The sequence below is a fragment of the Rhinoderma darwinii genome, chromosome 3 (assembly GCF_050947455.1).
Source record: "Rhinoderma darwinii isolate aRhiDar2 chromosome 3, aRhiDar2.hap1, whole genome shotgun sequence".
NCBI classification, from domain to species: Eukaryota; Metazoa; Chordata; class Amphibia; order Anura; family Rhinodermatidae; genus Rhinoderma; species Rhinoderma darwinii.
The window spans coordinates 34,431,771-34,456,701 of NC_134689.1; the positions used below are offsets into that span (position 1 = coordinate 34,431,771).

Below are 24,931 nucleotides of genomic sequence, written 5' to 3' on the forward strand. Positions count from 1 at the left end.
AGACCACTTAAAAGAAAGCTGAATAAGGAAATGATGCCCAATAAATTACATGTATAATGAATATCATAAAAATATTAAATATGACAATAAATCAATGCTTCTACCCAGTAGAGATACTTTTTTGATAAACATTTTCTTTTTGTATCTCCAAGCAAAATTCTAGCTTTTTTTTTTTAACGCAAATTTATTTATTGTTGTCTTGAAATTCTGACTTTTCATTTTTGGAACATAAACAACACAAAAATGTAAGGAGGGTTAAAAGGGGAGTTCCAGTCATATTTCTTGCATATAATAATATAAAATGCATGTTCTATTGCATTTTTTTCCAACCTTTTCCTTAAATATATGCATTTGTTCATGTTCAAATGATCTACAAGGCAAAAATGTGTTATGGTTACAAAGGCGCAATTTATTGTAACTAGTCAAATATTATGCTGATGTGTCTATGTACAATAACCTATAGGATATAGCTAGTGGCTTAAACGTCTAAAAATCTGACTACTCAAGAGTTCTCCAAAATGGAAGTCTGGGAGATTTTTCTTCCTCAATGTGTCTGCCACAGAATGGTGTTACGGTCAGCTCCTTCTGCTGCATAAGATAATACTCCCTGGGGTATAATACAGGATATATTACGGGGTCTGGTATAATTTGTACTTATGTTTAATACAGTGGGCATGATGGAAGACGGTGAGAAGGACTACAGATATTTCTCAAGATTGTGGGGGAAAAACTTCATGTGTTCATATGTTCACCACGAAACATGTCAATAAATATCTGCGCGTATCATAATATATAAAGAGCAATAATCAATAGTACAAAGACCATTTATAATGCAAAAAAGAGCCAGTGCAAAAACGTTTCTTCTTGAAAGTAAAAAAAAGAAGGAGCGCTTACATAAAGCTACTTAGAGCATGTAAATAAAAAGCCTTCTCATTTGGGAGCAAGGCACTGAGGAAATCATGTTCGATCTTCTTTATTTTTAAAGGTAATGTATATACGCATATACAAATATCTCCGGCCATCCAAAGGGAATGTCATGCACAATATGTTCCTTTCTCTAAGCAAATTAATTATAGAAAGGAAGTTTCTCTGATATGGGTTTTATTAATTTGTTTCTAATGGATGATCCCTGACATTTATAATGCACACATACAGTATTTCTATAATTTTTTGTTTGTTGCAAAACAAGTGTGTGTGTGGTCAATATTGAACAATAAAACAATACATATTCATAATGGCAACGTTTTTGTATTTTATGTTATTTTTGTCTTGTATGATAATAATATTTCAGTATATAGAAATGCATACATGTGTTGTTAAGGCCTCATGCACACGGCCGTAGCCATGTGCACGGCCGTGATTTTCGGGTCGGCCGGGGGTGGTGTGTCACCCGCAAATCACGGGCCGTGCACATGGCCGCGGCCATTATTTGCTATGAGCCTGGGCCATGCATGGACCGTGGAAACCACGGTAGTGTGCATGGCCCCATAGGACTGAATGAGGCCGCAATTCTCCTGTGGATTTTTGGGGGAATTGTGCCCGCAAAAGCACATTTGTGTGCCTGGGCCATAATACTGTATAGTGTTTTCTTTATTTGTTGTGTTTGGCCAGATTTTTTTTGTTAATTCAGCTTCCCTGACAAGTCTGTTTTAGTAAGTACTTTATTTAAAAAAACAATATGTTGTGCCTTATCTCTGTTATTCCTTTTGGAAATGTATGAATAAATTGACAACTGGGTGTTACCGTTCCCCTTCTCCATACACAATCTGACGCTGTTAGCACTGATTGGACATTGTCAGAGTGTATAAGGATACAGCCCACTGACATGGAGAATAGTAACCAGAAGTTGTGTATTTATTTATTCATGCATACATTTTCAGGAGGAGTGACAGAGTAATGGCGCAATGCACAGTTGTAAGAAAATATGCCCCAGAATAATTTTTTTATGAGGGAAGTGTTTACGAAAACTGACATTTTAGGAGAGCTGACAGGTCCTCAATAATAGTGCTTCTTTCCTAAGTGTGTCTGAATAGATTAGATGATCCTGGACGGAGCAATACGGTAAAACGTATATAGAATATATATCAAGGACTGTACTGGCATGTGAACTACACTGCATCGTTCCACATCCTATTAATCCGTGGCTTTCAGTGGTCTACATGTCTTCTACAGACATAGTCGAACTAGAACATTATACAGATGTGTCCTCCCTTAAAGGGGTTTTTCCCAACACCCGGACCCTGCACCGATTAGCTACTCCAGCTGCCTCCGGGGCACCGGATATCCATGCTGGAAGCAGGTGGCTCCTGTGTAGTGGCGATGCTGCAGTACTGCAGCTCTGCTCATGTTCAAGAGAATAGGAGCAGAGTTGCATTTCTGCAGCATGGCCGCTATGCAGTGTACGGAGCCATACCCTTCCGGCACTAAACACTGCATAACAACCGGTGCCCAAAGGCAGCCAGAACTGCTGATCAGTGCAGGGTCTGGGTGTCGGACCCCCACCGATCATATACTGATGACCTATCCTGTGAATAGCTCATCAGTATGAAAAACCGTCCCGTGCCCAGACAACCCCTTTAACTTATCCTTAAATCCTACATATCCTGAGATGTATGGCGCAAGATGTTTAACAAACATATAGAAAAAAGTATACCTCCAACGGACGCTTTGGACAGATACCAATCTTCAGCCACCCGTCGCCCATAATCTCCCATGGTAAAAAAAAAAGGTATAAGTTTAACATATACATTTTTTAACTCGATGGTTGTGACGACTGCCTCTGACCATGAATCCCATGCTGAAAAACATATATGTGAACATATATATTTTTTTACTGGATGACGCGAGATTTTATTGAATTGTTATAATGACAAATTGTATAAAATAAGGGTGGACACATGTGTAGGGGAACATGTATGAAAACTAGTGCCGACAAGAACTGGCGTTGTTGAAGCAACCAATCAGGAGTCATCTTTTATTCTTTTGTAAGGAGGTCTAAAAATGAAAGCAGTGATCTGCACCGATTTGCGGCCGCAGTGGTCCCCATAGCGTTCAGTATAGACATGTCAGCATTTCCATATGGCCCTCAGCATTGAAGTCTATGGGAGTTATGGAAAGAGCCGAGCAAGCAGCCTTTTCTCAAGCAAGCAGTAATCAACTGTGGTGGCAGGGCAAGGTGTGGGTGCATTAATTGCTGCCAGGCCAGATATCCCAGGCCAGGCCACTTCTTTTTCTAAGAAACAATAGAATCTACCATGAAAGGTCTAATTTCTGGCTTGTCTGCAGAACCTACATCCCCATGACCTCCATGCCTGTTAGATCCTTAGTGGAGCCTGTTGGTATTGGCAGAATCCACTGATATTAAGGTAATTTGCTTGAGAGGGTTAAAGGATTAAAAAAACCTGATTCTAGGCAGGATAGGGATGGTTTGGGATCATAGACTCAATATTGTTGGCAAATATGGACAACATGTCATCGTCCATGCACTATTTTTAAATGTCATGTGTGGGATGGGGTGGGAGCAGAGGTCTAGCTTAAGTCTACTGCTGCAAATATTTAACTGGGTCACCAAGGAAATGCCAAAGCTATCAAAATGACTCCATGACAGAATCTATATTGTTGATGTACCTCTACACAGCAACATTTTATCATGGACTTAATGAGATGATATTGCATATCCACAAGCACTGTTGCGGTGAGGACCCCGTCTATGAGCCAGAACAGAGAGACGCTCTGTAAGAGCAGTTCCCACTACAGGGACCCAGAAAATCCATGAATTACATGGAGAGCCATTCATTTGAATGGCCGCAAAATGTTACTGTTATTGCAGGGATTAAAGAAGAAGTCTTCCATTTAGAAAGTGGTTGTTTTCGCGGGGCTTTATTGTTGTTAGTGCGGATAGTTTTGTATTTGCAGAAGACAGTAAGTTATACTTTTTGAGTCCTATGACACTTACATTCTTATTTTCTTCCAAAAGTTGCTTAGGTTCTGCAGAAGCGGATTCACCTGCTGTTCCAGAAAGGCCTACATCTAGTTTTGGTAAGAAATATTTATCTGATAAAATGTATAGTGTGAGCAGAGGATCGTTTATTTTCTTTGTTGTGTATGATAGTTAAATCGAGCAAGAATGGCTTATTTACTAACATTGCAATAGCTTGTAAAACGTTCATTAAACTACATCAACCAATCAGACACCAGCTTTAATTGTCAACATTACAGTAGACATATGATGCCTGATATACGTCCTTATGTACAGTTTACATTATGCACTGTAGTGCGGTATTATATACGTCTGTTTGAGGGCCATACCAAACAGCTCCTTGTATCTGTACCCCTATGAATGTGACATGGTGGGATGGGGTTGGAGCTTTTTGTAATCATCTACACTACTGGCCTTAAAGGGGATGTCAAGGATAACATTTTTATTACAAATGGTTCTCTATTGAAAATAAATTAAGCCACTTACTTAATTATTGTTATTACCAATTCTGTGTCATTCAGCAACATAAAAAGATGGTTTACAACAAGAGATGTGTGAATTAATTCTACACAAATTGAATTTGCTCTGAATTTCCTAAAACTTTCGGTTTTGGCTGTACTTTAGGGCGCACAAGTCCTGGCAATCTTTAATACAAATAAAGGCCATACTCACAGATTAGGTGGTGGGTAAAATACCCGTTCCAAACACCCGTTCCAAACCCATTCTCTGACCTGGTTGCGTCCTGTTTGGAACGGGTATTTTACCCACCACCTAATCTGTGAGTATGGCCTTTTCTTTGGTTTTAATTACATTCTATGTCCCATTTTTTTTGTATATCTTAGATTTTGGAACGAAAAGTTCTAGGTAGGGACTCGCAAGTGTGGGGATCCGTGACGTGGATTGCGAGCTTGCGTTTTTTTGGTCAAAATAACAACTAATACCCCATGTTTTCTCATGGTTACTTACATTGTACATACTTTTTTTCAGGACGCGCCCGGGTCTTATGATGCTGGGATAGCCTGGTGTGCGGATGTTTGGCACTGCATGCAGGGCAGCCCGCTCTCTTACAATATGGGCGTTATAAATAGGCTGCTATTCGGCGATATATGCTGTGCCTCACTATCCAAACACTATGCCTCCATGTTTACACACTACACTCACGTTTTTGTTTCACTCACAGCCCTGATTTCTACACACTACACTAAGTCATGTCCCCTATACCTCACATGTGCACTATACACAGTACTTTATTATTTATTTATTATTATTACACATTTACTTCCATGCCCAACACACCACTCCCCTCAAGGTAAGTGGGAGTGGCTATCATTATTTAAACACACCTGGGCACTTCCCATCAACAGCATTCTCTGACCTGGTTGCGTCCTGTTTGGAACGGGTATTTTACCCACCACCTAATCTGTGAGTATGGCCTTTTCTTTGGTTTTAATTACATTCTATGTCCCATTTTTTTTGTATATCTTAGATTTTGGAACGAAAAGTTCTAGGTAGGGACTCGCAAGTGTGGGGATCCGTGACGTGGATTGCGAGCTTGCGTTTTTTTGGTCAAAATAACAACTAATACCCCATGTTTTCTCATGGTTACTTACATTGTACATACTTTTTTTCAGGACGCGCCCGGGTCTTATGATGCTGGGATAGCCTGGTGTGCGGATGTTTGGCACTGCATGCAGGGCAGCCCGCTCTCTTACAATATGGGCGTTATAAATAGGCTGCTATTCGGCGATATATGCTGTGCCTCACTATCCAAACACTATGCCTCCATGTTTACACACTACACTCACGTTTTTGTTTCACTCACAGCCCTGATTTCTACACACTACACTAAGTCATGTCCCCTATACCTCACATGTGCACTATACACAGTACTTTATTATTTATTTATTATTATTACACATTTACTTCCATGCCCAACACACCACTCCCCTCAAGGTAAGTGGGAGTGGCTATCATTATTTAAACACACCTGGGCACTTCCCATCATCAGCATTCTCTGACCTGGTTGCGTCCTGTTTGGAACGGGTATTTTACCCACCACCTAATCTGTGAGTATGGCCTTTTCTTTGGTTTTAATTACATTCTATGTCCCATTTTTTTTTTGTAAATCTTTAATACAAAGTTATTAGAGCACTGTACGGCGCTCCCATTCTGAAGATGGTCTCTTATGGAGGGGCATGTGACCGGGCATGTCCATCTGCAGACTTTATTAATTAACACTGCGCATGTGCTAATTTCCCTTGCCATGCGCAGTGTTATTCAATGGAGGCCATGTTTAGAATGGCAGCACCGGACAATCCATAGAGAAGACTATACTAACAAGGAGGTGGTGATTCACAGGGAAAGACTTTATCACTGATCCTAGAAGACACCAGAGAGTCAGACACTAGTTTTAAGGGCACCGGGGCACTTGCGATCTGCGCCATATTTATTCAGACCGAATCAAATCGGACGGCGATACGATCGAAAGGACCAGAAACAAATTTTAGTAAATTCACTCATCTCTAGTTTTTGGGCAAGCATTAACAAATGGGTGTTACGGATTCCCCTTGTCACAGGGCTGTGTCCCTACATACTGACAGTATCACACTGTGCAGGGGCACATCCTCCTGACAAGGGGAATTGTCTATCAGTCCTGGACTGCACAAAGACTTTTTGTGAAATACAAGGATTTCCTATAATAAAAATGTCTGGAGAGATGACAGATTCTCTATAAATCTAGTGACTCACATGTGACTACGTCTCAGATTCTAGTAGTTTTTTTTCCTCTTTTCTTCTCCATCCGGTCCAGAGCTCATGACGATGTCTCCCGGCCATGACTGATATCTGCAGAATTTGCCACTCAGATGTCATTCGACTCCTCACTTTTCCAACATTTCAACACCTATAAATGAAAATAAAGTTATCATGGTTTCCCATACTGTACCCCTAAATATAATAGCACCAAACACTGCGCGCATGAATATAATAATACCACACATTGTAAAACACCACATACACACAGCCCCCTGTACATAGTGCCACACACAGCCCCTGTAGATATTACACCCCCCATAGATAGCGCCACACACAGCCCCCTGTACATAGTGCCACACGCAGCCCCTGTACATAGTGCCACACACAGCCCCCTGTACATAGTGCCACACACAGCCCCCTGTACATAGTGCCACACACAGCCCCTGTGGATATTACACCCCCCCATACATAGTGCCACACAAACTTACCTCCTCTTCGGCCGCAGGTCCTCACTCCATAAAATCTCGGGACGCTGTGCGCGGTGCATAGCATCGTGACGTTATGCGCTGCGCACAGCGCTGTGACGTCACAACATCCGATGTGCTCCAGGAAGAGGAGGGGTAAGTACTGTCAGTTGCTATAGTAACAGGGGCCCGTGTAGTTTATTACATAGGCCCCAGTTACTATAGTAACTTTTCATTGATTTGTGAATGTGGCTGCCGCTAGAACCGGGGCCCCCTCCGGTGCTAGCGACTCCACACCGGGCATGAGGGGGGCCGTTTGATCATGTGTTGTTCGGACGGCCATGGGCCCCCCGGGAGCCTTGTGCCCCGGGCGGCCGCCCGAACCGCCCTAATGATAATCCGCCACTGATAATAATTCTCATATATTTTCCCACCTAAAGGTGATTTCATATGTTTCAGAATTGCAATTTACAGTAATATACATACGGATGGGGTTTTGAAAACCCCACCCACATGTGGTGGAGAAAATTCTTGCAAAATTCAGGCATGCTGCAAATTTTCTAATTCACAGTAAGTGAATTCTGCTACGGATTTCTCCTAGTTTTTCAGAGCAGATTTCACTCTTTGAAATCTGCTGAAAATACGCTGCAAAAGCCACATGTAACACATGCCACATATTTTTTCCGTGACAACTGGCCTTACCCTATCTGGTAGATCTGTCTATATATGTAGTGATACATTTATTTGCTTCTGTATCTATGCATAGCTAGATAAGATTGCCACAAAGCCAGGTAAAGCTGCCACAGTCCAGTGGTCAACTATGATAAGTTTAAAGAAACACTAAACCTAGAAATGAATAATAAAAGTAAAAATGAAATAAACAGCCCACACGCATTGCATCCTCCTGAAACAAACGCCCTCGTAGAAATCTTGTTGGTGCCCTATTACGGCATATAGACGACATAGAGAGACCCCCTCAATGACCAGCGTGAAGCGCTGCCAACATGTAGCTATTCTTACTATGACTGACTCAATTCACCACACACAGAATTGTGAGAAGGAGGAGGGGGAAATGTCTGATCTCTTGGGACACAGAAAGGAGTATTCTTTATATAGTTCTTAGTTTTGGTTGCATTGTGAGACAAAATAGGAACAACTAAAAGGGGGATATTAAGAGAGGAATTGCTGGGATTTCTATTTTCTTTGTTTAGTGTTCTTTTAATGAGTGATTTATTTGGTCAATGTGTGCCTTGGTCTACATTTAGGCCATGTACACACGTAGCGTAAACACTGTGGAATTTCCAACAGTTTTTTCTGCTGCCTTTTTCGCAACAACGATTGGCATGCTGTCGAATGAAATGCCATTTAGAATGTCAATTTCCGATTTACAAAATTTGTTGAAATCTCAGCCACTTTCCTGCTACTGTAATACACTGCGGAATTTCCACACAGAAAATCGGGTCGTAAATTCTGCAATGTTTAGGCTATGTGTGGACACGGCCTTACACTGTCAGATAAAGTTACAGAAGTCAGAATGTGATGATAGCATTAATAGTATATTTTTATCACCAGTTTACACTGTTATTCATGACACAATACTTCACGATTTGCATCCGTGATTAAATGTCATTTCTTAGTATATTTGGAGTTATATATTGATGTGTAATTATAGATTTCCTCCATAACAACACACAAGATAAATATTGCAGACATTGTTTCATACCCACTTATTGAAATCGGTTTCTTTTAACTTAGTATCAGCAGAAACAATCAACCCATACTGTGAAACTGTCTTCAACCGCCTCCCTCATACACAAGACTTAAAGGTAAGGATTTGGAGGTACCATGTCAACATTCCAGTACTATACAAGAATTGGGGTTCTTGTATAGTATAGTTTAGAGCACGCTCATTTGGATCTGCTTAATTTCAATTTATGTTGTCAGTTTTCCAGAGGTCATGAAATGATTTACCCCCTCAACGTTCCACCCTCTTCAAAATTGCAGCATTAGGGTAAGTCCAAATGTAGCGACACTGACCCGGTCCCGATACGGGCATAAAACGCGCCGGCACCATGTTTGGCGCGGTTGTCAAAAAGCCTGTTAATAGCCTCTTAATGACCACGCATTATTGTGTGTAAAACTGCCTTTTACCTGCAAAATGGTGCGGCCATAAAGGGAGTATTAATTAATGGCCGCACGATTTTGCAGGTAAAGGGCCGTTTTACCTGCAATAATACACGGCCATTAACAGGCTATTTGACAGCCGCGCCGAACATAGTGCCGGCGAAGTTGTTGGCCGCGTCGCGACCAGGTCAGAACTGCTCCGTTTGGACTTAAAGGTAAAAATCCATGATCCTGGGTTTTCATTGGTGTCACTTGCTAGATTTGACCTCGAAACTTCAGAAGTATCAACATATTTATTAGGAAGACTGAATGTCCACATCTACCGTATCTTATGCCAGTCTATGTAAATGAGATATAGAATGTTGGCCAGGTGATTCCACATATGGTATTACACCTCCAAAAGTACTTAGTGGTAACAAATGGAAACTCCACAGAATCATATATATTCAGAAAAGGACATGGAGTTAAGAACTATTTTTTATATGAAAGTAAAAACTTCTCAAATTGTATTAATTTTCAAAAAATGGGGAATATAAAATACACAAAAGATTCCACCAAGATTAACTGTATGTGAGCTACACAAGAAAAAGCAATTGTAAAAATATTGCAGTGATACATACAGCAGACAAAAAATGGTGACAGCACCCTGCGACACTAATGCCACCTAAACCACTAAATATAAATAAATATGCACTAAAGCTAAATCTACTTATAATAGGGAGGTTCTTAGTGCACATTTTGATCAAAAAGTGTTTGCCCACCTGCCACGACAAGGCGACCTCTGTAATGTGGGAACCTACGCTGCACATACACCCAGAACTGGGACTAAGCCTACATATATACCTGGGGATGGTAGGATCCAGCATTGAACTGATTAATATGTAGGCTTAGTCCCAGTTCTGGGTGTATGTGCAGCGTAGGTTCCCACCTTACAGAGGTCGCCTTGTCGTGGCAGGTGGGCAAACACTTTTTGATCAAAATGTGCACTAAAAACCTCCCTATTATATTTAGCTTCAGTGATACATACGTAACACATGAATGAATATTTGACTGAAGGCATATGGGAAGATAGCTTTGAAAAAGCTATCTACGTTAATCGTGTGTCAGGGCGCTATTTGGGCACACGGATTACGCTTCACCTATGGGTAAGATACTATGTCTAGGGTACCTATGTAGGACCTTTCTTTAGGTTTGCAGTGGATAGGACTTTGTTTGATTGTGGAGGTGGATTTAGCAACTTTGTGGTCTGGCACTTATGTTGACTTTCTCCCCCTGCTATAAACTCCATTTGCAAAGTAATATCCTAGCATATGCCATAACATCATGATCCCTAGAAAAAAAGAGACCCCCTTCAGTAACTTCTCTGCAGATTTCCACTCCCAACCAGGTAGTTTGCAAAGAACTGTTTAGCACCATTTAAATGAATAGGGTTGTTTTTCAGTACCTGCACAATGCCAGGTGGGAAGAGGTCTAGCCTGGGGATTTTTGTGCTATCATTAGAACTTCATTCTAATAAACAGCGGAGGTTCCTCCACTCAGTGCCCAACTCATCATTAAGTTATGGCATACCCTAGCAATATGCCATAACTTCAGTTTGTGCAAAAAAACTTTAAATTAACATATAAACTGAATGTCCTGTGATGGATTATATTTTGCCTTTTGGGACTGGAAGCATGAAGTTATCTGGATTGTTAGAATGACCTAGAATTAACCCTTATTCTAATTATACAGGATTCCAGGAATGGCAAAATCCGGACATGTTCTACAATGCCCATGTTTACTCCAGGAGATGATAGAAGTCACCTCTGGTAATGCTGACTGCGTTTACAATATTGGCCACGAAACAACATTTAAAATGGCATAAAAAGGGCAGATTAATTCGTAGCTGATGTATTTTAAACCTTGAACCAGTCATAAGCATAATATCTTATTAGTATGAATAAGGAACGGGGAGTGGGAAAAGTAGTGTGTTTTGTAATTGCAAAAAAAATAAAAAATACTTTATTATTAAATTTATATTAAAACAATGTTAGATGAAAAATGATGTTGCGCCAAAGTCCCCTAAATTGGCGCACTATGACAAATTATGTCTGATTTAGATTGCTCCGGATTGTAAAGGATATATATGTGTCTAACCTCCCCCTTATTTAATAATAGAGAGGAAACTATAATAGTCCCTAAACCAAAAATTGGGTTGTTAAATAATTGCAAATAACTGTCCCCCTCAGTGTCAATGATGAGACAGTCTGATTGCACATGAACCCAGAGGTTCCTTCAACGGGCTGTAAATGAAGCCCAGCAGTGGAGAAACCCCTGTATTAATGTGACTGTAATGGGTTACATGTACATGTACAAAGAGCTGCTCAGGCAGTATTAACGTGCTTGTTCGCTAACTGTAGCAGATATTCTGCTGATTTGAACATTAAACTGCTATTTAGCAGTACGGAGCAAAGTATTTGGCATTTAACATTGGTGATATTTAAAAGACACCCGACGTGCGTTTCGCCGGTACTTCCGGCTTCTTCCAGCGGACCGGCCGCCCGTTACAGACTGTGGCCCAGTCTATTCCCTCCTCCTGTTCAGTTCCTAGAATGCAGCAGTTTCAACTCTGCTGTGCTGTGTCTATTCATATAAGACACATGTACATGTAACCCATTACAGTCACATTAATACAGGGGTTTCTCCACTGCTGGGCTTCACTTACAGCCCGTTGAAGGAACCTCTGGGTTCATGTGCAATCAGACTGTCTCATCATTGACACTGAGGGGGACAGTTATTTGCAATTATTTAACAACCCAATTTTTGGTTTAGGGACTATTATAGTTTCCTCTCTATTATTAAATAAGGGGGGAGGTTAGACACATATATATCCTTTACAATCCGGAGCAATCTAAATCAGACATAATTTGTCATAGTGCGCCAATTTAGGGGACTTTGGCGCAACATCATTTTTCATCTAACATTGTTTTAATATAAATTTAATAATAAAGTATTTTTTATTTTTTTTGCAATTACAAAACACACTACTTTTCCCACTCCCCGTTCCTTATTCATATATCGACAATTGGTGGTGTACACCTAGTGTGAATTACTCTAGCATATTATATATAAAATTGTAAGAGGGTAATACCTATTTAAATATATCACATAATATCTTATTAGACAGCACGTGAGGGAACAAGACGGCTCTGCAACATTAGCCCTTAGAGGCTCTTACTATGAAAGCAAATGAAGCAACTAAAATAGGAAGTATACAGTTCTTGATCATAGAAAATGACCGATTGACCCGATATCTCAACTTCCTGCAAGAATTAAAGAAAATAAATACAGTTCCAGAAGTATATATGTTTAAAAGAGGTCCATCTGTTGTCACTAGATATAAAATCTCTAAATACAATTAAAATATTGCTTTCTCAAACTTTATGGCAATAGAAATAGGATAACTACTGTCCAAAAGATCTTTCATGCATTTAGCATGGATTTAGCCACATTGGCATTCTCATTTAGTGTTTCTCAATATTTCCACGAGGGTTGGCAGAGCCATATATCTCTAGCACTATTTATCTTGGTTCAAGGAGATAGGAATTTGTGGGCAAAGTCTAAAATGGGTTGTCAGATTTCCCTCCGACAGGGACCCAGGGGGAATCTATAGCCCCTAAGGACAGCAGATCATCAATGGGATTAAATCAGAATAATCTAATGTCTGTGGCCATCTTAATAGGAGCATTCAGAAAGATACATTGATAAAAGATTCCAATGATTAGAGGGCTCCCAAGCCCTTGCCTAATGTCTGATGTGGGAGGGAAGAAACAATAATATCAGTAATTCCAGAAAGTTTAGGTAAAGCACAATATGTTCATGAGATCCCGCTGTAAGATTAGATGTTGTTTCATTACAGGAATATCGGTGAAGCGGCCAAGGAGAAAAAGAGTGATGATGAAGAGGGAAAAACTCAGCGAATCACGCAAATTATTCACAATGAGCAGGAAGGTTACTCCACCGTGGACTCTCCTATGGATAAAAAAAGGTTTAGTCTCCCCTCAGACTTGTACAAAGATGAAATACTAGATGACTTGACCATCTCACCATATGCCAGCTTCACATCCATCCACGATAAGTTACGGCCAGTACTTAGTGGATGGCTGGATAAGCTATCGCCACAAGGGTAAGTGAGATGCCAAATTCTCTGTCCTGTGTTTGTCTTGTGGGCTTCATGCATCTTGTAATTCCTTTTTTTAGGTCTGTGGCAATAACGACATGTGCTGGGTTGTCTTTACACCTGGCATGGACCCAGTAGCCGGGTAGAGACCTTGCCTTTATTTAATAGCACCAGTAGTTGGATTTCATGGTGAGGTGTTTCACCTGCTGGTAGCTTCGCTCTTGCTGCATGCACGAGATGTGATGCTACCAAAGACTACCAGATCTGCCTACAATACTCTGAAGTGATCATTCAGGGCCTTTAATATTCTATTATTCCCTCATGTAACAACCACGTTGCATCTCATCTGTTTCCACCATTTTTCTGGCTTTGCCAAGAATTTATATTATTATGTGGGGAAAAAAATCACATCCAATGTCAGCATGCTGTAGCACTAAGGTTTAATTCCCCTTGCAAAACAACTTTTCTGTAATCAAATAAGAGTAAATTACCGTGCAACCTACTGCTGTGCATTCACCCCTTAGATCCCCATTGTGCTTGCATCCTTCTCAGGACAGCCCCTTTCAATATTTAGTAACTGAGAAATGAGTGGCGGCACAGAGGGCTAGAAAAGCCGGACCTGCAGTGATCAGTTGACCATCTTCATGTCCAAATGGAATAAGCCCCTTAATGACTTCCTGTATTGGTGACCACTCTGTAAGAGCTGCAAATCTTCTTTCACTGGTTGGTGCTGTGAAAGTCAGACCCCACTGGTCACACATTCATGACATATTCTAAGGATAGGCCATCAATGTTATATCCCAGAAAACCTCTTGTTTTATATAGCCACATTCAGGTTTATTTTGTATTGCTCTTCACCAAATAACTAGGTCTGAACTTGATTGCGATGTGTCTTTTTTAAACCTATGTAACTAAATGAGATCACAGGTAGGTAATATTCTGAAAGTTTGGAGAGTGAGCCATATTCAGGCCATACTTACGTTTTAAATTTTTGCCCAAATTTTAAAAAAATTATTAGTATATATCATAGTATTTGGTGTGTATGTATCTATAACCTCACTTTACTGATACTGCTGATATTTTTTTCAGAAACTATGTCTTTCAAAGAAGATTTGTAAAATTTGATGGCAAGAATCTAATGTATTTCAGTAATGACAAGGTAAGCACATAATTGCTACACCATATCATTTTAGGGAAATCTTTTTACAGGTATGATCCCCACGAGTATTTATAACGTAAAGGGGTTTTCCAGTGAGAAGAAATTAATGGCCTATCCTCAGGATAGGATATGGGGGGGGGGTCCGAATCTTGGCACCCCCGCCAATCAGCTGCCCCATCATTCCTGTCGCTTCTCCGTACTGTATATCGCTGACACACTTGTAGCGGCGGTTCACAGTATTACAGTCTTCAGCCATTCATGTGAATGGGACAAGCTGCAATAGCATACATTGCCACTGGAACTCCGCGGCCCCTTCATTGTGCTGATCGGCGGGGGTCCCATAGGTCGGACCCCCACTGATGAAATATTGATGACCTATCCTATGTCAAAGAATGCTGTGGGGTGAATAAATTCCCAATTCTACTTTTCTTTAGAGTGCTGCAGTTTTCTCTTCTTTCTTTCTATCCTAAGGATAGGCTATTCATGTTTAAAGCGGTATTCCTACTGTTATGGAATCACTGGTTGCTCAATTCCCAAAAGTCTTCTGGAGACTGTCAGGAGTAAGCGTGCAAATAAAACCGCATCCCCAAATCCGTCACAACTCTGATCGACAGAATCTAAGGCTACTCTGAGGTATTCGCCAGAGCCCACCGCAAGGCGGGATGGTTTTTGCTGCACAGAACCCAGGTTGTTCTAACAGAGTTCAGTGTTGGATAAGGGGTGAAATGCAGGCTATACCAGAACAGGTAACCAGACAACCAGAGGGTAAATAGAAAGTCCAAAACACATTGCAGAGGTCAAAACCGGCCTGGAGCAGATAAATCAAAATCAGTAAACAAGGGGTTAACAAGAGACAAGCCGAGGTCAGTTTCCAAGAAGTCTAGAAGTCTAGGGCACAGAGTAAGTGAGAGCTTGATCAACAAACCTAAGAAAGGAGAAAAATTCACAAGCAAAGAATGAGGGAGTAGGCCAAGTATCAATACCCCACCCTACACCTGACTAGAAGAAGACAGAGAAGTGGGATAGGCTCAGGAAGTAAACAGAACTGCCCATAAGCTAGATCAGTAGTCATGGCGATCTTAAAGACACATACACTTCCTAACACCTATCTTATAAAGTGACGGCTGATCGGCTGATAGCTGCTTATGTAGGATATCTTAAAAAATAATGTCGGTGGTAGCAATATGAAAAAAGATTAGTATATGTATAGTGTCAGCCCTCAAGCAAAAGTTGAAAACCAAATTTAGTGTATGGGTGAGGGAGAATGAAGTATTCACGTACAATAAAGCGCTGTGTTTGGAGTGGTGCTGTTGAGGAAAAGGCAAAAGGTGTCTTGCCCCATCATTCTAGGCATTGTCATCAATGCATACGGTGGGTAAACCCCTGTAATCTGAGAGTAAAGCCTTGTGAACCTAGAATTATAAATACAGAAGGGTCCCTCAATTAATGGTGAAAATACAGTGTGGCCTCTTGAGTTTTGAAGGGAAATATTCTCAGTTTATGATGAAAAGTAAAGTTTGTCCTCATGAGTTAATGACTATAAGAACAGTAATGTCTCCCCAGTTTAGGATTGGAAATGCATCATTATAGTACAGACCGGAAAGTACAGTACGGTATTCTTAGTTTAAGATAGAAAGTACAATATGACATCCACTTAAATATAAAATATAGTATGGTCTTCTCAGTATATAATGGAAAATCAGAATTGCCCGCATTAGTTTAGGAGTGTAACCACAGTATAGTATTTTTAGTATCGGATAGAAAGTACATTATGGGCTTCTCAGTATATAACGAAACGTACAATATGTCCTGCACAGTCTATAATACAAATGCTGTATCGTCTCCTCAGTAAATGGAAAATATGGTCTCCTAAGTACATAATGGAAAGAACAATATGATCTCCTAAATATATAATGGAAAGTACAGTATGGTCTCGTCAGGTTTCTGCATATCCAGTACTTTAAAGTGTAAAAGGAGGAATACACCCATCCGCCCTCCCAATTGAATTGTAATTTTTTGTATGTATATTCTCGAAGTGCGGTAAAGTCACCCACTGTGTGGGTGGACTATGTCAGGGACTTGAAGTGTGGGCTCCAGTCTAAGGGACTGTTCTCATCAGCGTTCGGTTTCCTTTAATGAGGTCCGTCAGACCTTTCCGTCGAAGGAACCCATCAACGGAAAGGCAAATGGAAACCATAGTAATGCTTCCGTTGGTAATGGTTTACATTTGTCTCTGTTCTGTAAGGTTTCCGTTTTTTCGGCGGAATCAATAGCGTAGTCGACTGCGCTATTGATTCCATAAAAAAAACTGAAACCTTACGGAACGAAGACAAACGGAAACCATTTACTATGGTTTCAGTTTTCCTTTCCATTGATGGGTTCTTCCGACGAAAAGTTCTGAAGGAACCCATCAACGTAAGCCGAATGCTGATGTGATTAAGTGTGGACTCTTGAGTTTTGGTTAATGTAAAGTTACATTTTATGATGGTTTTTATGTTTTGTTTAAATTTTAATAAAGAAGGATGTGACTGATATTTTTCCACCTAATGGAGTTGTCATAGGTCAGATTTTTCCTACTGGGTATCTTTTATTTTTTTTGTAAGTATGCTGTCTAATCCCATGGAAATTACAGTATGGTCTCAGTATGTAAAGAAAAGAACAACATGGTCTTCTCAGTATATAATGGAAATGCAGTATGGTCTCCTCAGTATATAAAGAAAAGTAGACTATGGTGTACTCAGTATATAAGGGAAATGCAGTATTGTCTCCTCAGTATGTAATGGAAAGTACAGTTTTGTTTTCTCAGTATATAAAGAAAAAGTACAGTATTGTCTCCTCAGTTTGTAATGCAAATGCAGTATTGTCTCCTCATTTTCAAATTACAGTATGGTCTCCTCATTATATCATGAAAAGTACAGTATTGTCTCCTCAGTATATAATGGAAAGTACAGTATGGCTTTCTAAATTTATAATGGAAATGCAGTATCATCTCCTCATTATATAATAGAAATCACAGTATGGTCTTATATAATGAAAAGTACGGTATAGTCTCCTCAGTATATAATAGAAATTACAGCATGGTCTCCTCAGTATATAATAGAAAGTACAGTATAGTCTCCTCAGCAGTGGCGTAACTACCGCCGTAGCAGCCAAAGCGACTGCTACGGGGCCCGCGGCATGAGGGGGCCCGTGTCGCCCGCCGGCACGGGCCCCCACCATGGCCGCAGGCTCCGCTAGCAGCCACTATGGCTGCTACAGCGGGACGCCACTGAACACTACGGCAGAGCAGGGAGGTATCTCCCCGCTCTGCCATTAAACAAAAGACATGTATCCCCTATCCACAGGACAGGGGATACATGTGTGATCGCTGGCAGCGATAGGGAGAACGGGGGACTAAAAGTCCCCTGAAGTTCTCCATCACAAACCTCGGACTTCCGGGGTCTGTGTCGGCAGCTCCGTAGAAATGAATGGAGCGCCGGTCGCGCTTGTGCGCATGCGTGACCAGCGCTCCTTTCACTTTTATTGAGCTGCCGACACAGACGCCAGAAGTCAGAGGTTAGTCATGGAGAACTTCAGGGGGCTTTCAGTCCCCCGTTCTCCCTATCAATGCCAGCGATCACACATGTATCCCCTATCCTGTGGATAGGGGATGCATGTTATTTGTAGGACACACTATAGGTCGCATTTTTTTTGGGGGGGGGGGGCTGTATGGCGTTCCCTACAGGGGGGGGCGCTGTATGGCGTTCCCTGCAGGGGGGGGCACTGTATGGCGTTCCCTGCAGGGGGGGCACTGTATGGCTTTCCCTGCAGGGGGGGCGCTGTATGGTGTTTCCTGCAGGGGGGGCGCTGTATGGCGTTCCCTGCATGGGGGGGGGGTGCTGTATGGCGTTCCCTGCAGGGGGGGCACTGTATGGCGTTCCCTGCAGGGGGGGGCGCTGTATGGCGTTCCCTGCATGGGGGGGCGCTGTATGGCGTTCCCTACAGGGGGGGGCTGTATGGCGTTCCCTACAGGGGGGGCTGTATGGCGTTCCCTACAGGGGGGGAGCTGTATGGCGTTCCCTACAGGGGGGGCTGTATGGCGTTCCCTACAGGGGGGGGCTGTATGGTGTTCTCTACAGGGGGAGCTGTATGGCGTTCTCTACAGTGGGGGCTGTATGGCGTTAGCGCCATACAGCCCCCTCTGTAGATAACGCCATACAGTTCCCCCTGTAGATAACGCCATACAATCCCCCCTGTAGATAACGCCACACAGCCCCCCCTGTAGATAACGCCACACAGCCCCCACTGTAGATAACGCCACACAGCCCCCCCTGTAGATAACGCCACACAGTCCTCCTGTAGATACTCGCCACACAGTCCCCCTGTAGATAACGCCACACAGTCCCCCTGTAGATAACGCCACACAGTCCCCCTGTAGATAACGCCATACAGCACCCCCTGTAGATAACGCTACACAGTCCCCCCTGTAGATAACGCCACACAGTCCCCCTCTGTAGATAACGCCATACAGTCCCCCTCTGTAGATAACGCCATACAGTCCCCCTCTGTAGATAACGCCATACAGTCCCCCTCTGTAGATAATGCCATACAGTCCCCCCTGTAGATAACGCCATACAGTCTACAGGGGGAGCTGTATGGCGTTATCTACAGGGGGGGCGCTCTATGGCGTTATCTACAGGGGGGACTGTATGGCGTTATCTACAGGGGGGGGCTGTAAAAAAAGGCACTATCTACAAGGGGGGGGGGTTGTGTGACACCCAGGGGAGGGGGGGCCCCAGTCAAAAGTTTGCTATGGGGCCCAGTCTTTCCTAGTTACGCCCCTGCTCCTCAGTATATAATAGAAAGTACAGCATTGTCCCCTCAGTTTATAATAGAAAGTACAGTATGGTCTCCTCAGTATATAATAGAAAGTACAGCATGGTCTCCTCAGTTTATAATGCAAATGCAGTATTGTCCCCTCATTTTCAAATGACAGTATGGTCTCCTCAGTATATAATGGAAAGTACAGTATGGCTTTCTAAATTTATAATGGAAATGCAGTATCGTCTCCTCATTATATAATAGAAATTACAGTTTGGTCTTATATAATGAAAAGTACAGCATGGTCTCCTCAGTATATAATGAAAAGTACAGCATGGTCTCCTCAGTATATAATAGAAAGTACAGCATGGTCTCCTCAGTATATAATAGAGAGTACAGCATGGTCTCCTCAGTATATAATAGAAAGTGCAGTATGGTCTCCTCAGTATATAATAGAAAGTACAGTATGGTCTCCTCAGTATATAATAGAAAGTACAGCATGGTCTCCTCAGTATATAATAGAAAGTACAGCATGGTCTCCTCAGTATATAATAGAGAGTACAGCATGGTCTCCTCATTATATAATAGAAAGTACAGCATGGTCTCCTCATTATATAATAGAAAGTACAGCATGGTCTCCTCATTATATAATAGAAAGTACAGCATGGTCTCCCCGGTATATAATAGAAAGTACAGCATGGTCTCCCCGGTATATAATAGAAAGTACAGCATGGTCTCCTCATTATATAATAGAAAGTACAGCATGGTCTCCTCAGTATATAATAGAAAGTACAGCATGGTCTCCTCATTATATAATAGAAAGTACAGCATGGTCTCCTCAGTATATAATAGAAAGTACAGCATGGTCTCCTCAGTATATAATAGAAAGTACAGCATGGTCTCCTCATTATATAATAGAAAGTACAGCATGGTCTCCTCATTATATAATAGAAAGTACAGCATGGATCCTCAGTATATAATAGAGAGTACAGCATGGTCTCCTCAGTGTATAATAGAAAGTACAGCATGGTCTCCCCGGTATATAATAGAAAGTACAGTATGGTCTCCTCATTATATAATAGAAAGTACAGCATGGTCTCCTCATTATATAATAGAAAGTACAGCATGGTCTCCTCAGTATATAATAGAAAGTACAGCATGGTCTCCCCGGTATATAATAGAAAGTACAGTATGGTCTCCTCATTATATAATAGAAAGTACAGCATGGTCTCCTCAGTATATAATATAAAGTACAGCATGGTCTCCTCATTATATAATAGAAAGTACAGCATGGTCTCCTCATTATATAATAGAAAGTACAGCATGGTCTCCTCATTATATAATAGAAAGTACAGCATGGTCTCCTCATTATATAATAGAAAGTACAGCATGGTCTCCTCAGTATATAATAGAAAGTACAGCATGGTCTCCTCATTATATAATAGAAAGTACAGCATGGTCTCCTCATTATATAATAGAAAGTACAGCATGGTCTCCCCGGTATATAATGGAAAGTACAGCATGGTCTCCTCATTATATAATAGAAAGTACAGCATGGTCTCCTCATTATATAATAGAAAGTACAGCATGGTCTCCTCATTATATAATAGAAAGTACAGCATGGTCTCCTCAGTATATAATAGAAAGTACAGCATGGTCTCCCCGGTATATAATAGAAAGTACAGCATGGTCTCCTCATTATATAATAGAAAGTACAGCATGGTCTCCTCAGTATATAATATAAAGTACAGCATGGTCTCCTCATTATATAATAGAAAGTACAGCATGGTCTCCTCAGTATATAATAGAAAGTACAGCATGGTCTCCCCGGTATATAATAGAAAGTACAGTATGGTCTCCTCATTATATAATAGAAAGTACAGCATGGTCTCCTCATTATATAATAGAAAGTACAGCATGGTCTCCTCAGTATATAATAGAAAGTACAGCATGGTCTCCTCATTATATAATAGAAAGTACAGCATGGTCTCCTCAGTATATAATAGAAAGTACAGCATGGTCTCCTCATTATATAATAGAAAGTACAGCATGGTCTCCTCAGTATATAATAGAAAGTACAGCATGGTCTCCCCGGTATATAATGGAAAGTACAGCATGGTCTCCTCATTATATAATAGAAAGTACAGCATGGTCTCCTCATTATATAATAGAAAGTACAGCATGGTCTCCTCATTATATAATAGAAAGTACAGCATGGTCTCCTCAGTATATAATAGAAAGTACAGCATGGTCTCCTCAGTATATAATAGAAAGTACAGCATGGTCTCCTCATTATATAATAGAAAGTACAGCATGGTCTCCTCATTATATAATAGAAAGTACAGCATGGTCTCCTCATTATATAATAGAAAGTACAGCATGGTCTCCTCAGTATATAATAGAAAGTACAGCATGGTCTCCTCATTATATAATAGAAAGTACAGCATGGTCTCCTCATTATATAATAGAAAGTACAGCATGGTCTCCTCAGTATATAATAGAAAGTACAGCATGGTCTCCTCATTATATAATAGAAAGTACAGCATGGTCTCCTCAGTATATAATAGAAAGTACAGCATGGTCTCCTCATTATATAATAGAAAGTACAGCATGGTCTCCTCATTATATAATAGAAAGTACAGCATGGTCTCCGCGGTATATAATAGAAAGTACAGTATGGTCTCCTCATTATATAATAGAAAGTACAGCATGGTCTCCTCATTATATAATAGAAAGTACAGCATGGTCTCCTCATTATATAATAGAAAGTACAGCATGGTCTCCTCATTATATAATAGAAAGTACAGCATGGTCCCCTCAGTTTATAATAGAAAGTACAGTATAGTCTCATCATTTTGAAACTAAAAGTACAATATGGTCCCTTCAGTTTAGGACAGAAAGTGAAGGGTGGAGTAGTTATGACATCTTTAGTTATGATCTTAACATTTGCATTTAGCGTTTGCTGCTATATTTATAGCAGCAAACGCTAAATGCAAATGCTAAAGTGCAAATGTTACAGTCATATATATCTATATCTATCTATATATGTGTGTATATATATATATATATATATATATATATATATATATAGGGATGGAGCATTGTTCTTTATTGGTTATTTGCAGTTCCATGCATTATTTGTGCTGCACTTTGGTGTGTAAACTTGCATTTTGTTGATCTACTCATCTTTTTAGAAATTCCAATAGCCATGTAATTATAATGCTTTTGAACAAAATTTTAAAGCACATGAATCCAATTAGTTGATTGAACAGTGCATGCAGAGGAACAAGATCTCTGCTTGCTCTTGGTAAATGAAAACATTGTGGTTTACACTCAGAATCCTGCTCTCACAACTCAGATTTTGTAACAATGTACCAGTCTCTGTAAGAGCTTTTAGCCGGAAGACCTGAACTGCTGAGTGATTTGTGCTGCTGCTAAGCTTAGCTCACAGAGGATTGCATAGACTGATACATGGTAACAAAACTTCATATGTAAGTAGCACTGGGTCAGGGTAGAAACAAAAAGATGATGACATGACACTCATTTCTATGAAAACTGCAGATGTAGCCGTCTTTGTCTTGACTTTTAACGCATTAAATACACAGTGGCTAGATCCTTTATCTTGACTTTTTCAATTACTTTCAATGGCTTTTGTTGTGTGATATCACACTGCAGCAAGTTATCAGAGTCAAGATAAAGATGGCTACATCCGTATGTAATGCTTAATTTTCCCTGTGGGGGTGCTGCAGGCGATTTGAACACTTGCTGCCACATTCCCCTACAGATAACAGCTATTTGGGACAACACATAGTCAGGAAAATGGATTGTATAAAGCTAAAAACTCAATTTAACAAACTGTGCATTCTGTTAAAGCCTCCAATGGTATTTTTTGTCCTTCATTTACCTTCTTACTGTATTTAACTTTCCATAAATATCCTGCTTTCTGTTCTTTTCTGCTGCCAAGCCACAGGAGCTGGATATAACCTCAGGTAATCTTTACAGGGTCATCTTTAGAGTTAGTCCATTGACTCTCGTTGTTAGTGAAAACCTTTAAAGTTAACCTGTCAACAGCTTTTTGCCCATCAAACTGCTGGCATGGCGCTGTAGGACTTTTAAACGCTGTTCCAAGTGTTAAAATCGTCACGTGTCCATTTTTGCAGAATAATACGTTTGATAACAACACGCGTTGTATGCAAATAGCAAACCTGGAGTCATCAGGACAGTGCAGCTGCATTGCAGAATCATGGAGCCAGCGCCTCTGGAAAGCTACTGCACTGGCCCAATGACTCCAGGTACACTATTTGCATACAGCGAGCGCAGTTATTAAACTTATTATTCTGCATAAAGGGCCACCTAACAATTTTAACTCTGGCATGGTTGGAATAGTATTTAAAAGTCCTACACCCCCATTGCAGCAGATTGATGGGCAAAATGCTGCTAACAGCTTCCCTTTGAGACTGTCATCTATACAATGAATCCAGGACTTGCATCGGGGACTAGGAGGGAGTCTCTTCTCTTTTTATATTGACGTTCATAATCACACGGATATATACACTATAGACACTATTCACACTAAGTGAATATTTGCACAACTTAATTGTATTCTAACTTTGTAAACAACTAGCGCTCAGTTAGGCAAGTGAGAAAATTGCAAAAAGGTTGTAATGTATATGCTGTAAGTTTGGCCTCTGTGACAAGATACTTGTATAAACACACATGTCCATCCAGAAGTCTCCTCAGCATACATTGAAGCTTTGGGATGTTTGTGAGATCTCAGGGACTAAATTGTCACAACATTTGCATTACAAGCTGATAGCAATTTTATCTTTTATCTAACTGAGTACTAGTTGTTATAAGTTAAGAACCTCTTTCCAGTATGTCCCCGTATATCATAGCTAGATGTATCTAATATGTGGTGGCACTTGCATTCAAAGAGACCTTCATTAGAGTTACTTTCCAGTTTAGGACTAAATACTATATGGAACTATGTATTGCTAAAAAGGGGGATATGTCATTTTATTGATGTCTGTTGTTTCGAGTCCATGCATACTGCAAATCTGGGTGCACCGACTCTTCATGACAGCACGTGAAGTCTCTATGGGCATGTGCAGTTGTATCGTGCTTCCATGAGACCAGTGCCGTAGTTATAGGGGTCGCAGCGGTCGCAATTGCAACTGGCCCCCGAAGCCCGCACCACGTCTACAAAAAGTTACTATAGTAACTGGGGCCTATGTAATAAACTGCATGGGCCCCTGTTACTATAGTAACTGACAGTATACTTACCCTCCTCGTTCCGGAGCGCAGTGGATGTTCTGACATCTCTTTACATCATGACAACACAACGCACATGGTAGGCTTAGATACGGTTCCCCAGCAGACAGTAATCCTTTACTATATAATATTACAGTCTGCTGGTGCCCTGTATCTAAGCATCTTACCATGATCACATGATCCTGTCTGATGGGCCCTGTATCTAAGCCTACCACATGTGT

General features: G+C 40.8%; 1 protein-coding gene across 2 annotated transcripts in view; it reads left to right on the forward strand.

Moving 5' to 3' along the window:
- ARAP3 (ArfGAP with RhoGAP domain, ankyrin repeat and PH domain 3) overlaps positions 1 to 24,931 on the forward strand; it is a 169,824-nt gene that overhangs the window by 76,600 nt on the left and 68,293 nt on the right. For both annotated transcript variants that reach the window (XM_075856211.1, XM_075856212.1), the window contains exons 3-7: positions 3,977 to 4,038; positions 8,953 to 9,023; positions 11,053 to 11,129; positions 13,220 to 13,486; positions 14,570 to 14,639. In XM_075856211.1, the coding sequence (XP_075712326.1) occupies positions 3,977 to 4,038; positions 8,953 to 9,023; positions 11,053 to 11,129; positions 13,220 to 13,486; positions 14,570 to 14,639 (547 nt within the window). The remainder of the gene's footprint in view (positions 1 to 3,976; positions 4,039 to 8,952; positions 9,024 to 11,052; positions 11,130 to 13,219; positions 13,487 to 14,569; positions 14,640 to 24,931) is intronic.